The sequence below is a fragment of the Anomaloglossus baeobatrachus genome, chromosome 5 (genome assembly GCF_048569485.1).
Source record: "Anomaloglossus baeobatrachus isolate aAnoBae1 chromosome 5, aAnoBae1.hap1, whole genome shotgun sequence".
Lineage (NCBI taxonomy): Eukaryota > Metazoa > Chordata > Amphibia > Anura > Aromobatidae > Anomaloglossus > Anomaloglossus baeobatrachus.
In genome coordinates, this window is record NC_134357.1 from 41203166 (window position 1) to 41218698 (window position 15533).

Below are 15533 nucleotides of genomic sequence, written 5' to 3' on the forward strand. Positions count from 1 at the left end.
TTTTGAAAAATAAGGGTTACTATAGCCATTCGCCAAATACTAATGAGAAGTATTGAGGGTTCATGGGGTTAAATGTTTGTGAAATATTGCCTTTAAAGAAGACTTTCACTGGATTTTTAAATTTACGCTTAGAACCTCCTCCAATCAGTGCCGCTCCACAGATTCTAGAACATTTTTTCTTCTGTGCCCCCCCTGTTCCAAAATGATACCCCTTGGTAACAATGGTGCAAATTTTCCCTTTGGCCATCTGGGCGTAAATTTCAAAACTTCATCATGGGTGCGGCCGTGTTTTGATTGGTGAGCATCCGGAAAAAAAAGTAACCACCCACAAAGAATTAACGTGGTACACGCCCAGTTGGAAAATTGGCATCATTATTTCTGGGGGGCATAACTTTGGAATGGAGGGGCACAGAAGAAAAATAAAAACTGTTCTAGAATCATTGGAGCGGCACTAATTGGAGGAGGTACTGAGTTTAAATTAAAAAAATACAATGGAAGGATGTCTTAAAGTCACAAAGGTGCAACACTTCCAGGCATCTATGCCCTAGAGAGCTGACAGATGCCAGTGCACCTCTGGAGCCTAGTCTAGAGATGCGGGCTCTAGAGGTAAGATCTACAATTCAGATATTTAGGAAAAAACGTGGACATATTTCTTCAGACCATAGCGGTAACCACACTGGTGGACACATACACAAGATTGCCCCTTTGGAAAAATAGTACATGGGTCACCAGACCCTTTGGTGAATGTAGTACTGTCATGTGCTGTCCATATCTGCATACGCAGATTACTTCTATGGCGTTGGACTCTCTTCACATTGCAGAGTCCAACAGGCAACCTGGTCTCTCTTAATGCTCAGCTTGGCGTCGGCTGAGTTGTTTCACTGCTCCCAGACATGCAGGGGTTAATCCTTTTTGGAGCAACGTTCTGAGAGCCAGGTTGTTGATTTCCTTCCACAGCTGGTCTCCTCCTATTTAAGGCTGGGGAGTGTAGTAGGGGACCACCGAAGATAGTCTCTGCTTGCAGTTGCGATTTCCAAGCGTCCGTGTCGATTCCCTGTTTGGTGACCAGCGATTTGTTGTCTGCTCTGCAAGATAACTCCCTGGTGTGACTTACTCCTTTCCCTTTCGTTTATCCCCTCCAGTGTCTTCTTGTCTCCCTTCTGTGGATATTTGTGGTGTGAGTTCCAGTTTTACCCCCTTATCTTTGTCTTGTTGGAAGTGTATTACTTTGTGTCCTGCCCAACCCTGGGTTGGGAGTGTGGGGGTACTAGGTCAGAGCCTAACAGGAGACAGGGCCAGGTCGGGGACCCGGACCTCCCTACCATTAAGGGTATCTCCGGGGTGAGGGTGAGCGCAGGGTTCCCAGGCTTAGAACCAGCATAGGTCCCCCTGTATCCCCTAATCACTTGTGACAACTACAGCTTCTGTTCGTTATAAGCACCATGATGACTATTTTTGTTGTTCCTCTTCATAGTGACGGTGTGATCCCCCTCCCCAAAATATCCTAACTTACCTTCCTACCAACCCGACATATGGGTTACTAAACTGGAGAAGTTGCCATTTCACTATAGAGCAGCACATTTATTTCAGATGTAGCAAAGCCACCGATAAGTCTTTGACCTTGATTTCTGACTCCGTACATCTGACCCATAATGCGGCAAGCGTCCATGTGCAGTAAACGTCTCCGTGAGAAGTGAAGAACTGGACGCTCAGCAGGTTCTGCTCCTGGACCGCCATCAGTTTCTTGTCTTTTTATGCAGCGCTGGGAATATGTGGACACTTCATAAATAAGTAATAATCCTTCTGTCTGTCTTCGGGCCCGATCACTGAGATTAATGGAGGGTGAGTCGCCTTTTCATGCGGAGATTTCGGTGTCTTTGCCCCGTTTATGAATGCACAATGAAGACGAGTCTGGATAGAATCTGTGCGGTCTGCACTTATACAGGACGCAGGAATTACTGAAAGCTACAAGAAAGTGATGAGTCTGTCTTCTCTCTTTATAGGTGTTTAGACTACTTTGTTTTGGGGGAATCTGTTGGTAGTTTTATGCAACTTTATATATTTATGTGTGTATAAGAATCTGCTTTGTTCTGAGCTTCACTGATCAATTGTGCCGTGCAGTGGGACCCCTAGAAAAACAGCTGAAATCTTTGGGGCAACACATAGCTCCCAAGCTTCCCGAATTCAGCGGGACTGTCCCGTTTTGGTGGTCCTGGACTTTGTCCGTACTTCCACTCATTCTCTACATGTCTTCTCTCCGCCGTCATAGTTCAGGATGGGGCCGGCACCTTTTCTCTGCACACACTTAGGGGTACTTTGCACGCTGCGACATGGTAGCATGCCGAGCGCGATAGTCCCCGCCCCCGTCGCACATGCGATATCTTGTGATAGCTGCCGTAGCGAACATTATCGCTACGGCAGCTTCACACGCACTTACCTGCCCTGCGACGGGTTGTGCGGCGTCACAGCGACGTCACATGGCAGGCGGCCAATAGAAGCGGAGGGGCGGAAATGAGCGGGATGTAAACATCCCGCCCACCTCCTTCCTTCCGCGTAGCCGGTGGAGGCAGGTAAGGAGAAGTTCCTCGCTCCTGCGGCTTCATACACAGCGATGTGTGCTGCCACAGGAACTAGGAACAACATCGTACCTGTCGCTGCAGCGAAATTATGAAAATGACCGACACTACACAGATCACCGATTTATGATGCTTTTGCGATCGTGTATTGGTGCTTCTAGGCTTTACATGTTGCGACGTCGTTACCGGCGCCGGATGTGCGTCACTTTCGATTTGACCCCGACGAGATTGCAGTAGCGATGTCGCAACGTGAAAAGCCCCCCTTACATTAATTAAAACAACAATTCTCTTCTATGATCTGGCCTACACCAGGGAATCCAACTCACCACCTGTATCACTGCAGGCAGCAGCTAATGCCATGAGTCGCAGCTTGGACTGACAAGAATGGGAGGAATTTCTATACTTGAAGCTGCACTGCAGCCCCTGAACCCACTGGCAGGTTACACTGATACATAAAGATACATTGTATATACCATAGGAAGTGTATTTCTACGTCATTATATTCTAGAGCAAACATAAAAGTCAGATATTTTTATTCCTATAAAATTACTACAAAATAATGAGAAACAATTACAATAATGATATATTTAATGTACTTTTTGAAAGAAAACATCACAAAGCGCAAACCTATTTGTTCTACCTGGGAATCGAACCCACAACCTACATCATTGTAAGCAGCAGCAAACTTTCAGCGTCATAGCCTGGACTGTGGTCAAAAATTGCCGCATGGTTTCTTTTCTATAAAAGTTGGAAAGTTTGAGAGAAACCTGTCATGTGGCTGTAGAGGTGCTTGTCCTCAAATGAAACTTATATCAGTATTGTGCCAGGCATGAGAAATATAGAGTAGAAGCCATATGCAAATTAGGCAGGAAGAGCAATGGGGATGTGTTAGGCTATGTGCACACGTTGCGTTTTTTCCCGCGGAAACGCTGCGTTTAGAACTGCAGCGTTTCAGTGCCAAATAGCATGCGTTCAGCTTCCTCAGCAAAGTCTATGAGAAAGCCGAAAAATGAATGCACACGCTGCGTATCTAAACGCAGCGTTCTGGATGCCAAAAATCGATGCGGAAATAAAAGCAGCATGTCACTTCTTTTGTGCGTTGTAGCTGCGTTCTCCCCCATTGAAATCAATGATGCGGGTCAGAACGCAGCTACACCGCAGTTCGCTGCATTTTTGTTGGGTTCTGCATGCTTTATCGGCATACAGAACGCAGGCATTTTACCTGGAAGTGAGGTCAAGAGGTTTCCTGTTGACCTCACTTCCTGGCAACGTTCAGGAAAGCCCCCGGTGTCGCCAAAGTGCCCGGCCCGACCCCCGCCCCCCCTCCCGAAAATCCAACATGGCCGCGTGCACAGCAGCGCACCGGCCGCCCTACTCCTCTGTTTCTGTCGCATGTGCAATAACACATGCGACAGAAAACTGCTCCCCAGGCCCTGCCAGGTCACCCCCTATTCCCCCCGGTGTCCTCCGGTGTTCCCCGGTAACCCCCGTACCTGTCACAGCGCTGATCCCCCTTGGCCCCCTCCTCCTTCACAGTGCGCGCCGGTCACATTTGCCGAGCAGCTGACAGCTTCCTGTGTTCAGTGTGAGCTCCGCTGGCTGCTGCTGCTCGGCACACTACAGCTGTGACCTGGGGAGAGTGGGTGTAGATTCTTTGCACCCACTCTCCTCAAATGGAGGGTCTGCACTACTAGAAAATGGGGGACACGTTCCCTGAGCGTGCCCCCCATATTCTAGAAGGTCCAGAGGTGACGTGGGACGTCAAAAATGGATACTGTGGACCCAATTTTTTTACTTTTCTTTTCAATAAATTGGTGAAAGAGGATATGTTTTTGGGGAGTGTTTTTTCAAATAATTTTTTTTTGTTGTCAATTTTTTTTTGCTATTACTGTCAATTAGTTATGTCTGGTATCAAATAGATGCGTGACATCACTAATTGCTGGGCTTGATGCCAGGTGACATTACACATCTGGTATCAACCCCATATATTACCCCGTTTGCCACCGCACCAGGGCAGCGGGATGAGTTGGGGCAAAGCGCCAGGATTGGCGCATCTAATGGATGCGCCACTTCTGGGGCGGCTGCGGCCTGCTATTTTTAGGCTGGGAAGAGTCCAATAACCATGGCTCTTCCCATCCTGAGAATACCAGACCCCAGCTGTCAGCTTCACCTTGGCTGGTGATCTAATTTGGGGGGACCCCACGGTTTTTTTTTTTAATTATTTATAAATAAAATAAAAACAAACAGCTTGGGGAGCCCTCCAAATTGATCACCAGACAAGATAAAGCTGTCAGCTGTGGTTTGCAGGCTACAGCTGTCTGCTTTACCCTGACTGGCTATCAAAAATAGGGGGGACCTCACGTCATTTATTTTAATTATTTTTTTTTTGGGCTAAATACAAGGCTTGGCACCCTTTAGTGCCACATGAAAGGCACTAAAGGGCGCCAGCTTAGAATATGCAGGGGGGGTGGGACGTTATATATATGTTTGACATCCATTGACACATTTTTGGCTGTGTGCCCACAATCAGGGTTTGCAGCGTTATGTGTGCAGAGTGTTTTCCCTGCATCCATAACGCCGCGTTGTGCAGTAGAAGCACAGTGGAAGGATTCTTAGAAATCCCGAGCCCACTGGGCTTCTTTTCTCCGCAGCATAAACTGACCTGTGGTGCAGCTTCCTGAGCCTCAGCATGTAAATATATGCTGCGGAGACAAGAGTGTTCTCTGCAGGTAGAATAGAACTAAAGTCCACAGCAGCCTGAACCCAAATCGTGGGCATGGGCAGCTGCGTTCTCCCGTGGACAACACTCACATCTCTGCAGGAAGGCTGGCACTGTGTACTGGATGTACTGTGGCACTGTCACTGGATCATGTAGTCAAAAACGCACCTGAAGAAAACGCATGGAAAACGCACAAAAAACGCACGAAAAACGCATGCTTTTTTGATGCGTTTTTCCCAAAATGCATTTTTTACAATTGTCCCCTCTGCCAGAGGGTGCGTTTTTTTCTGCACTGAAAAAAACGCAACGTGGGCACATAGCCTTAGGGTATGTGCGCACGTTGCGTACTAGCCCAGCACCGTAAAAGGTGCGCTTCAGAGCGCAGCTGAAAAGCTCCGTTCTGAAGCGCATGGTGCCGGCGAGAACGTGCGCTCTGCCTGCAGCTCCTGCCATAGACAGAGCAGGAGCTGCCGGCAAAGCGCACGGAAGAAGTGACATGTCACTTCTTTTTGCGCAGCGCTTCGGCAGTAGCCGAAGCGCTGCGCTCTGAGACGCCACGTGCGCACGGCCCCTGCACAATCTCCATAGACTGTGCAGGGGACGCAGGACGCATGCAGTTACGCTGCGCTGCAAAGCGCAGCGTAACTGCATGAATTTACGCAACGTGCGCACATAGCCTTAATGTACCTTGACTTCGTCTTCCAAGTGCACTCACACGCCCCCAGTGCACTTCCAGCCTCGTTTGCATATGATTACTCATGAGTGGCACATTATATCCCTATAAAACATGGGAACAATCACCTGCACAACCATACCACTGCTTCCAAATATGAATAAGTGCAGACAGGTGCCCTTTCTCAAGGGTTCTTCTCATCTTTTTCCAGGAGCACACTGCTACTCTGCTTTTCCTTTTGGCTTTCTGCGTAGTGGGGAGATAATGCCCCCCTGAAGACTGACAGCTGAGCTTTGCTTCTGCAACATGGGAGAAGCAAAATGGCCCTAATGCTAGCTGGATCCTATGATGTGGCCAATTTATGAGCAGCGCTTACAAGTTCTAGAGCAAAGTGCTTGGAAGTGCCTGCCTCGTGCCTAAGTAACCTGCCTCTTCCATTATTGAAATAACTGAGCTTTCCTCTAAGAGATGAAGGTCCCTGAAGCCCTCATTTATGAACTTAATGTCTAAAATGTTTTTATTTTATATTTTTGACAAGGGTCTCAGCTCATGGATGTCATGATTCTGCTCTGTGATTCTGTGCTCTCCTCCTCTATGCTGGGCCTAATTTTTCCTCGGTTCACGATCGAGTCCTGTTTGGTGTGGCAGGGGTCTGTTCTTTCGAATCTCGTTCCGGGTGATTGCTCCACTTTATCTTGGAACGCCGCCAGTGATAGTCCCTGTTTTGCAGTGCTCGTCTCTGGTTCCCGTAGGTGTCTGTCCTGATCTTTTCCCGCTATTCCCCTCCCATCTCCTTACCTACTGTCTTGAATCCCTGACTCACTGATCCGGCTCGTCCCTGACTCCGACTCTGCTCGCTCCCTTGTACTTACGTGACCTCTCTGTTTACAGACCCCGGCTTGTGCCCTGACTCCGGCTCTGCTCGCTCCCTTGTACTTACGTGACCTCTCTGTTTACCGACCCAGCTTGTGCCCTGACTCCGGCTCTGCTCGCTCCCTTGTACTTATGTGACCTCTCTGTTTACTGACCCTGGCTCGTCCCCTGACTTCGGCTCTGCTCGCTCCCTTGTACTTACGTGACCTCTCTGTTTACAGACCCCGGCTTGTGCCCTGACTCCGGCTCTGCTCGCTCCCTTGTACTTATGTGACCTCTCTGTTTACTGACCCCGGCTCGTCCCCTGACTCAGGCTCTGCTTGCTCCTTTTTTCATTTACATAATTTCCTGGCTTTTTGACCCTGGCTTGTTTCACTGCCCCTCACTAGGTGTGTCTAGCGACACCTAGTCTACTAACCCGGCAGATCCACTCCATTAATGGGCCTTAGTAATTTGGCTGTCTTCTTACACCCGGGTTCTCGTCATCACAATGGAGTCTGTTTTGCGCCATTCCTCTGTTATTCCTCCTGGAAGTGTATGAATAAATTGTTAACTGGATACGACCATTCCCTTTGTCTCTTGGGTATGCCATTCTACAATCTGACACTATTTGCAATGGCTGGATAAACTCTTCTGAAAAGAAGAATGGTAACATCCAGTTAGCAAATTAATAAGACGTTTTTAGGAGAAGTAACCAAGGAACACAGTTATAAAAAAAAATGATGTTACAGAATAATTTTATACTAAAATAGGATTGATCTGTACATGCTGTTTCTAATAAAACAGGTTTATGATGTGTTGGGTCCCCACCAATTACGAGAACATGATGGTCTAGTCCACTGGTGGACAAGGACAGAAGAGGGACTGTACAAAACTATATATGGGTCCTTTGTAGTCCAATAGCCCATCATACTGCACAAGTCCACCTCTTTGGAGGTAGTATGGGACCCCTGACTTCTTGAGCCCAGTGCAGCTGCACAGGTTGCACCAATGATATGTCCACCCCTGGTCTACTCTACTCTTTATAGTTCGGTCTCTGGGAACCCTGAAGGCTGAGCTCACACTGGTCATCTATAGATCCCCATGGGTATGTGTGATGGGAGGAATCCATGCTTTCATTGTGGGTCTTTTTGGAGTAACACTAAGTGTTAAACTGTGGATAAACCAGAATTATAGAGGTTCATACAGAAGAACATACCTTCAGGCCTCGGAGAGACGGCTTTGCTGGCAGTGGTCGCGTTGGCACATTCTTCTGGATGGGCAGAGGTGGACGTTGTGGATGGTGGAGGATATGCGCCTGGGGGGATTCAAGTATTCCTACAGGATAACTAATATCCACTGGTTGATAATGTGATCGGTGTAGCTTCCCATCCTGCGGGCAACAAAGTAACTGAATGTCAGAGTTATGTAACTTGATGCATAACTATCAAACAGGTATAATTAGAATTAATGGGGTTTTCCGGGACTTAGATATTGACGGACAAGGAATGATTAATATTCGGGGGTCCAGTTCCCAGCAGCCGCACCCATCAGCTAAGAGGGAATGTGACTTCTGGGAATACTATATTGATAGACAATCAGATCTGTGGAGGTTGGACTTTAAAACTGTAGTCCTGGAAAACCCTTTAAAGAGACAATGACATATTATTTAATTCAGTTCATCATTATAAATGTGTTTTTAAATATTTTTTTATATTAATTGATTACAATTGCCTACTACGTTATATTAAAATATTTTTAGGGCCAGTCTGCACATACTGGGTAAACATCTGCACAGGGCCACCATCAGGGCATTACAACCTTTACTGGTGTATGGGGCCCAGTGAAGAGGGGGGCCCAGGGCTGGCTGGGGTAATTACTTAGCTTTATTAAGCCCTGGGCTGGGCCCCCCTCTTCACCGGGCCGCAGTCCCCAGTCCCAGCCGAAGCCTGTAGAAAGTATGGCTGCAGGCTAGGGGGGGGGGGGCATTTTAGCTAAGTGCACATGGTTAATTTTTATGCAAAGTGCTTCAGGTGCATTGCATGCAAATTAGCCATATAGTGGAGTCAGATTCAGCCGGGTAGAGCAGGGCACGGTCTGACGTGCAGCAGCATGATGAGGGCATCACTCTGCAACCTCATCACACTGCTGCAGGCAACGCAGAACCGCTGAGCTGACGAGGACCTGGTGGGGAAAGGTAAGCGCTCCATGAGCTGAAAGCAGGAGCAGGACGATTGCCTGGTTTAGTGGGGGTGCCCGCCGACCCCAGCCTCTGCTTTGCTTCAGCTGGATGTGCGTCAAAGGGCTTGACAGTCCCTTATATGCCTATGAAGCATATTTGAATTCAGTAGACTCGTGTCCAGTACATGAATCACAGGCACACGAAAATTAGAATGCTAGATGTAAACATGCTCTTAGAGGAATGAGGACCCATGTGAGAGCCATTTTGTTGCAGAGACAAAGCTGTGATATTGTCACCGATGTGTCATAGGTGACAGACAGTCATGCGGTTTCTGGCAACAGAATGTCACAGTGTTTAGTTGAGCAAAATGCTCCCTGACTTTCTATTTTTCCAGTATTCATTATATTAGGTAACTTTCCTGCTGGGTTTTCATCTCTCCCCCTTTAGGACCTAGTAGAGCTCTCCTTCCATCCAGCTGCTGATCATCAGTATTCTCTTGGTGCTTAAATACTCCCATCTTCCCTAAACTTGTGATGGTGATATTATTCAGTTCATAGAAGCTATGGTTGCAAGCAGGTGGCTTGTACTCAGCTGTGGTATCGTGAACTTCTACCTGAGCCATCTGTGGATAAGTAGTTCATTCATTTTCCCCAGTGTGTCCTCTTTGTGTCGTCTATAGTGTTTAGTGGGGTTGAAAAAGAGCTCATCCCACCTGTTCCCTATGTAGGGACCAGCACTAGGGACATCAACGGTCAGGTATCCGGCTCGGCGCATAGGTGCGGAACCTATCTTGTGTGGTGAGGGACTGTAGGGACCAGTGGTAGGTTTGATCAGGAGTCACCATCTCCCCCTTCCCTAGACACAGGGGTACCTTTCCCTTACCTTTCGCTGTTTGCTTGGTACTTCCCTGTACCTAGCGTGACAGATGTGTCACAAATTATACTAATTGACTTATTTGGGGACAAATCTTTAAAGTCAAGCAGCCAATATCATAAATAGTCAAGTTTTGAAATACATATACACCTGAACATCCCTATAACGTCAGTCGCCTGTTACTTGACACCGTACCCTCAAGATTGCAATTTCTATTTGGCTTCTTCCGCCCTGTTTTGCTCCTTTGGTGTTTGTAGATTGTCAGCAGTTTGGTCGGACGATCAGCACCAGAATACTATCTTTCTAGAATGTTCTATACAGTTGGTCTATCCCATTGTTCTAGGACATTACCTGACCCCCAGCCGCAGTGAGTACAGAGGGCGCGCTCACCTCCGGGACCTGCAAGGACTTGCTCAGCAGTTGTTTGCACAGCTTTGTACTATATTCTTCATTAGCTTCATGTGAGCGGCCGGCTCTTGATGGACTCGCTGACCTGCAATATAAATAATTGAATGCAACACAGAAGAGCTCACTCCACAATGACACGGTGAAGGGTCTCTTCATTTTTATTCACCATAGCAAACAACGAGAGTAAAAAATGATCAAATACTCTAGCAGGACTGAAAATAAATATTGATTTTTTTTTTTTGGAAGCCACTAGCCTGGTAAATTAGCTTCTGCAATCTGTGGAAATAACACCCAGGAGACCCATCTAATGAATCCAGGCCTCGGACAATAACAGCCTCAAATATGGAGGCTACAGAGCAGTTGACTAGGTTTTCTTCAAGGGTTAGCTGCAAGCAATATATTTTGCAGTTTGTTTTCTACAAGTTTATCTAATATGGCACTGATTTGTCATTGGACAGGACACTGACCCATATTATTGAATAGGGCTGTCCAGATGGCAATTCACACTGAGTGTACAAATAAATTGCAGCGTTCACTACTCTCTTTCGTATTTTGGATTTCACTAACCTTCACAAAAAAAAAATAAATCGGATACCATATAGATCATTAGTTTTACATCCAAATTTTATGGATACATTGCAATTAACTTAGGAAACTGTATTTGATTTTGTAAAATTCACTTACTACACATAGCACCAGAATCCCTGAGGGGACACCGACTTACCGCTCCAGCCAGGTTGCGTCATCCCCCTCACTTCCCCTGTCATCCACATGTGCTGCTGCCTCCTTTCCCTCCCAGGGCCTGTGCATGCAACTCAGGTCTTCCGGGAGTGTGCTTGGGGCACACATGCGCGCACCAGCCTCCTTCTCTTTCCAGGAAATACCTCTCAGCCTATGGCTGAGACACACTATGTATTTAAGGCACCCTCCCATTAGGGGAGGTGCCTTGGCAGTGCCTTAGTTAGTCAGTATACCAGTCTGTCTAGCTAGTTGTCTGGTCCTGAGCTCCTGTCCCGTTATCCGTGTCTGTCACCTGTACCTAAAGGGTATTTTACACGCTGCGACATCGCTACCGATATATTGTCGGGGTCACGTTGTTAGTGATGCACATCCGGCGCCGGTAGCGACATCGCAGCGTGTAACACTAATGAATGACAATCAACGATCACAAAATCGTTCAAAAACGGTGATCGTTCACACGTCGTTCATTTCCTTAATATCGCTGCTGCTGCCGATACGATGTTCGTCGCTCCTGCGGCAGCACACATCGCTATGACACCGCAGGAGCGACGAACATCTCCTGACCTGTGTCCACCGGCAATGCGGAAGGAAGGAGGTGGGTGGGATGTTACTTCCCGCTCATCTCCGCCCCTCTGCTTCTATTGGTCGGCCGCTTAGTGACGCCGCTATGATGCCGAACGCACCTCCCCCTTGAGGGAGGGATTGTTCGGCAGTCACAGCGACGTCGCTGAAAAGGTATGTTCTTATGACACTGCCGTAGCGATAATGTTCGCTAAGGCAGCGAGCACCAAATGTCGCACAAGCGACGGGGGCGGGTGCTATCACGCTCGACATCGCTAGCAATCGCTAGCGATGTCGCAGCGTGTAAAGCACCCTTAAGTCTGCCTTTCCATACCTATCTGCCCCTGTCGTGCCCACCATACCTGTCAGTACCTGCCCACCTGTCTGCCTCACTCATTCCCACCTATACTTGCCTGCACCCGTGTCCACCCCTGAGTCCGCCTCCTATCCTTGGGGTCAGCTGCCACAATCCCGGTCACTGCCTCGGTAGTGATACCTGGCGTCCACCTCGCAATGGGCGCTTAATTAAGCCCCTACCACTAAAGGGTAAGGCCGGGTCCCCCCTGTGGTCCAGTGGGTCCAATAATGCTGCTCACTCTCCTTACACCGGCCTTGAGCGTTACACTACAGATGTAAAAACGGATGCAAAAAATAGACGATGGCACATGATGTGAAAATGGTTGAAAATTGGCCTTTTTTATGTAAATCAGACAGTTTTTCATGAGTTTGTCTGAACCCAGTCTTCTAGATTCAATTTCAAGGTTAAGGCTTCATAGTGACTTGGGCTGAGACACTTATCGCACGGCCAAAGACCCCCACATCACAGTGCAATACAAGTGAATGGGGTCACATTGCAATCAGTAGGAGACGGTAACTGTGATAAGCAAGTTGTAAGAAGTCCAACTTTGCTGGACGTTTGTATACTTGCTTGTTACAGTTGCACTACCCTTGCGATGCCGTTTGCTTTTATTGCTCTGTGGTAGGTCGTAAGGCAGTTGTCATGGCCATAGTCGCCAAGTAGCCATAGCCTTAGTTTTAGGCAACACTGCTTCTCTCATACTTATGCCTTTTGTGTGTGATTTTTATTTATTTTTTTTTTTAAAAAAAAGGTGCAATAATCGCTACGGCAGCTTTCACGAGATATTGCACGTGCGACGGGGGAGGGACTATCGCTGCAGCATCGGTAACACATTGTTACCGATGTCGCAGCGTGCAAAGCCCGCCTTAGGGTACCGTCACACTTTAGCGACGCTCCAGCGATCCCACCAGCGGTCTGACCTGGTCAGGATCGCTGGTGTGTCGCTACATGGTCGCTGGTGAGCTGTCAATCAGGCAGATCTAACCAGCGACCAGCCCCCAGCGACGCGTGGAAGTACTCCGGCTACGTGTGCAGGGAGCAGGGTGCCGGCACTGGCAGCCTGAGAGCGGCGGATGCTAGTAACCAAGGTAAATATCGGGTAACCAAGCAAAGCACTTTGCTTGGTTACCCGATATTTACCTTGGTTACAGCTTACCGCAGGCTGCCAGAAGCCGGCTCCCTGCTCCCTGCACATTCAGATCGTTGCTCTCTCGCTGTCAAAAACAGCGATGTGTGCTTCACAGCGGGAGAGCAAAGTCCAAAAAATGAACCCGCACTGTGTGTAACGAGCAGTGATCTCACAGCAGGGGCCAGATCGCTGCTCAGTGTCACACACAGCGAGATCGCTAATGAGGTCACTGGTGTGTCACAAAAACCGTGACTCAGCAGCGATCTCGCTATGTGAGAAGTACCCCTTACACTTTTAGGTCAGCTCCTTCTGGATAGCTGATAATTTATATATAAGAAATCCCCCTTGAAGCCTGCTCACTTGACTGTCATGAACCACAAATCATAAATACTTCATAAGTCAAGGTCATGCAGTATCGTAGCGGTATCTAGACTTGCATGTTGCATGATGGACTTTGCTCCAGGCAACCATCAGATAAACTCGCCCTTTAATTATAGAGAATCTCATTTTTAAGTCCTAATTAAATTACAGTTTATTTCTTCTACTTCGCGTCTTTAGAAGAATGTGTGTGTTCCCTGCAGGACGCTGACCCATCGTCTACATCCAAAGTCTCCGTGCCACCGACCTACAGCACCGAAGCACAAAGGAGATCAATGTCCTCCAGCTGACAACTGAAGGTGAAGACCTCGGACGTTGTATCAGGTCTTGGGATAAAATAAAGGATAAAGACGTCCACAGAGTAACAAGGAATATATTATTTTATGCTTCGGAGGCCACATGAACTCATTTTAATCCAATTCGAGACAGGTAAATGGAACAGAGAGGAACATGTTTCCCCACAAGGGCTCCGCACACTGTCTGCGGGATCTATGGCTGCCATTTGGTGGTAGGCTCAGTGCAGAAAGACCGGCCATCAGGGTGACAGGTGGTAATGTGTCGCCCAGGGCTATGGGATTCTCGGTCCCGGGCGGTGTATTGCTGGGGAGATGTTCTCACTACTGGGGCTGGTGTTAGTGGCAGCCTGGATGTTGAGCCCTCCGCAAGCAGGGTCAGGCCCCAGAGGATAGGTGATGTTGATGGGCGCAGAAAGAAGTTAGGCCACACAAGGGGTTTCAGTGTAACTGGTTCCTTTACTCACAGTGAGATGGAAACTGATCACCCGAGGAAGGCTGGTCTTGGCCGCTGGTCCCCTTAGTCCCAGTGCCGGTGTAGTGACCTGGTGGCTTCTTTCCCCTGCACCTGTCTGATTGGTGGGTCCCTGTGGCTTAGAGCGTCTGGGGGTCCCCTCCTGGTAGTCTCTCAACGGTAGTCTGTATGACGGTAGCGTGAACCCTGTGGGGTCGGTTCCTCTGGTCCGTTTCCCCAGTTCTCCCGTTGCTACGGTGTCCCGAACTTCAAGGTCAGTGAGGTCCTTGATGGTCTCCTCACTGTGCAGATTTTATCAGGTCTGCCTGGAGCGTTTGCCTGACCTAGGATTCTGTACCCCGTTGGTACTCTGGTTCTGGGAGTATTCTACTGTACTCCACCGTCAACCACACGCCTGGGCCTTCAGGTCAGCGTCACACTCCTGTCTGTGCTTCTTCTCTCTCTCACGGTCACCGACCAACTTCTTTTACTGTCACTGACTGACTCCTTCTGTCCCCTCCCACCTGGTTGTCGTCTAGTGGAGTGGATCGGCTCCACCTCCTGGGTGGCCATCCACTGGGTCCAACCCTAGTCTGTCATCAGTCTTTTGGGGAGTTTGGGGAAAAACAGTGATTAACTGGAATGTTTAGTTGTTACCGGCAGTGGTCTTCTGGGTCCCTGGGGGTAGGCCCTGCATCCTGGTGGGGATGCAGTACCTTGTAGCTCCCAGATGGCTTCAGGGGCGCTACATTAACATGGCACACAAGGTGACAAGAGGAACCCATAGTCGATACTGAACAGATCAAGATGTTTTAAAAATGTTGATTCCATTATTTTAGAATTTGCGGATTGTTAACATTTCTATGCATCTGTGATTTCCATAATTTCACAACTTTTGCTTTTTGGCGTTGTAATGTCAATGTTCAGGGGTGTACATTAATAAAGCTGTTGTCAAACCCCACTTCACCTATTACGGCTGGTTTGACTCTTTTGGGATCCCACTTTCTGCTGTGTTTCGAGCAGCATGAAACAGCCATCAGGTTCCCTTGTGATGTAATCTGGGCCATCCAATCACTTTAGCACTATGGACATAAACATTGTTTGTTGTCCTTGCATGCAAACATTCGGCCCTGTGCGCAAACTGCAGTTTTTGGTGCAGTTTGTTGCCCTAAACTGTATGTATTATCCTTCCCCAGCAAAGTCTATGAAAATTCAAGAAAAGCTGTGCGCACGTTGCTTCTTTTCTGCCTGTAGTTTTAGGTGCAGAATAAAGGCCCTGTCACACACAGAGATAAATCTGTGGCAGATCTGTGGCAGATCTGTGGCAGATCTGTGG

General features: G+C 48.1%; 1 protein-coding gene across 2 annotated transcripts in view; it reads right to left on the reverse strand.

Annotated features, from left to right (window-relative positions):
- The window catches only part of ADAM12 (ADAM metallopeptidase domain 12), a 779249-nt gene that overhangs the window by 40376 nt on the left and 723340 nt on the right, over positions 1-15533 (reverse strand). The window contains exons 20-21 of one of the 2 annotated variants that reach the window (XM_075348446.1): positions 10266-10368; positions 8040-8213 (exon numbers count right to left, since the gene is read on the reverse strand). In XM_075348446.1, coding sequence (XP_075204561.1) covers positions 8040-8213; positions 10266-10368 — 277 coding nt within the window. Of the gene's footprint in view, positions 1-8039; positions 8214-10226; positions 10369-15533 lie in introns of both variants that reach the window. The other variant, XM_075348445.1, reaches the window with a different exon arrangement.